The 1,145-nt window shown below is 54.3% G+C and overlaps 1 protein-coding gene across 1 annotated transcript in view; it reads right to left on the bottom strand.

Moving 5' to 3' along the window:
- phf12b (PHD finger protein 12b) overlaps positions 1 to 772 on the bottom strand; it is a 22,085-nt gene extending 21,313 nt beyond the window's left edge. The window contains exons 1-2 of the mRNA XM_037677749.1: positions 617 to 772; positions 212 to 393 (exon numbers count right to left, since the gene is read on the bottom strand). Coding sequence (XP_037533677.1) covers positions 212 to 393; positions 617 to 682 — 248 coding nt within the window. The 5' untranslated portion in view covers positions 683 to 772. The remainder of the gene's footprint in view (positions 1 to 211; positions 394 to 616) is intronic.
- Positions 773 to 1,145: the final 373 nt, after the last annotated feature.

Genomic DNA, 1,145 nt, shown 5'->3' with positions numbered 1-1,145 from the left:
AGTACAGCCCCCAGTCTAAACCAGTACAGCCCCCATGAGTTTAAACCAGTACAGCATCCAGTCTAAACCAGTACAGCCTCCAGTCTAAACCAGTACAGCCCCCATGAGTCTAAACCAGTACAGCCCCCAGTCTAAACCAGTACAGCCTCCAGTCTAAACCAGTACAGCTCCCAGTCTAAACCAGTACGGCCCCCATGAGCCGAGTCCTCACCAGCACTGCAGGTGGAAGGCGGCGGGGCAGTGGTCGCAGCACAGCAGGTCGCCCCCCTCCCGGCAGCTGTCGCAGGTGTCATGGTTGGTGGCTCTGCCGCTCCTCCGGACGTCTCGCACCAACTTCCGGCTCCTCTTCTCCACGTCTTCGGACTTGGGAGGCGCCAGCAGGGTTTGGATTTGCTGTGAAGCAACAGAGAGAGAGCAGCTGAGCATCGCAGCGGGAAACATGGCGCTGCCGAGCGGGCTGCTGCTTCAAGAGCGGCAACCTGAGGCCTCCGGCAACTTCACAGGTTGAGCAACACGACAACCGGCTACACCGACAGGACATTCACAATAAAGATGATTGAAAACAACAACAATGTCGGTGATAATTCATTATTTCCACTCAGGCCTTCGAGCTCACCTCCATTAAGCCCCCAGAGGTATCCAGATCGTACACTATCGTCGGGGTCTCCATTTTGTCCCACATTCATACAGAAGAGGACTTTGAAAAATTAACGGTGATGAAATGCTTCAGGACACACGGCAGTGGCGGGAAACTGCAAGAAAGGTTCAAATCCGAACGGGTTGTCCGGCCGAGCTAACGCAGCGAGCTAAAGGAGCTAGCTACGAAGACGTCCAGCAGTCAAGGTTGAGAAGCTAACGGCTCGCAGGCTCCATGTCCCGATAAACACCCGAAATGAAGAATAATCTGGGGATTAAGACGCCTGCTTTGTAGCACCACTTCTTATGTCCAAGCACCAAGAACACATCCAGGATTTGATCATCAGGACAACGTTGCTCATAGCGACTAGATCCATCTGCGGCCTAGCTGGCGAGCCATGGTTCTTGTTGGTGCTCCTGCAAAAAGGAGCCTTGTAAAGCTGCAAACCCGTCCATTGTCCAGCCAGCAGCGCACACAGAAGACACCTGGAGGTTCGGAGCGTCGCGGT

Source organism: Nematolebias whitei, chromosome 6, assembly GCF_014905685.2.
Source record: "Nematolebias whitei isolate Nwh7 chromosome 6, NemWhi1, whole genome shotgun sequence".
NCBI lineage: Eukaryota > Metazoa > Chordata > Actinopteri > Cyprinodontiformes > Rivulidae > Nematolebias > Nematolebias whitei.
Note: the sequence above shows the minus strand (reverse complement) of the source record. Positions and strands in the feature narration are given on the sequence as shown.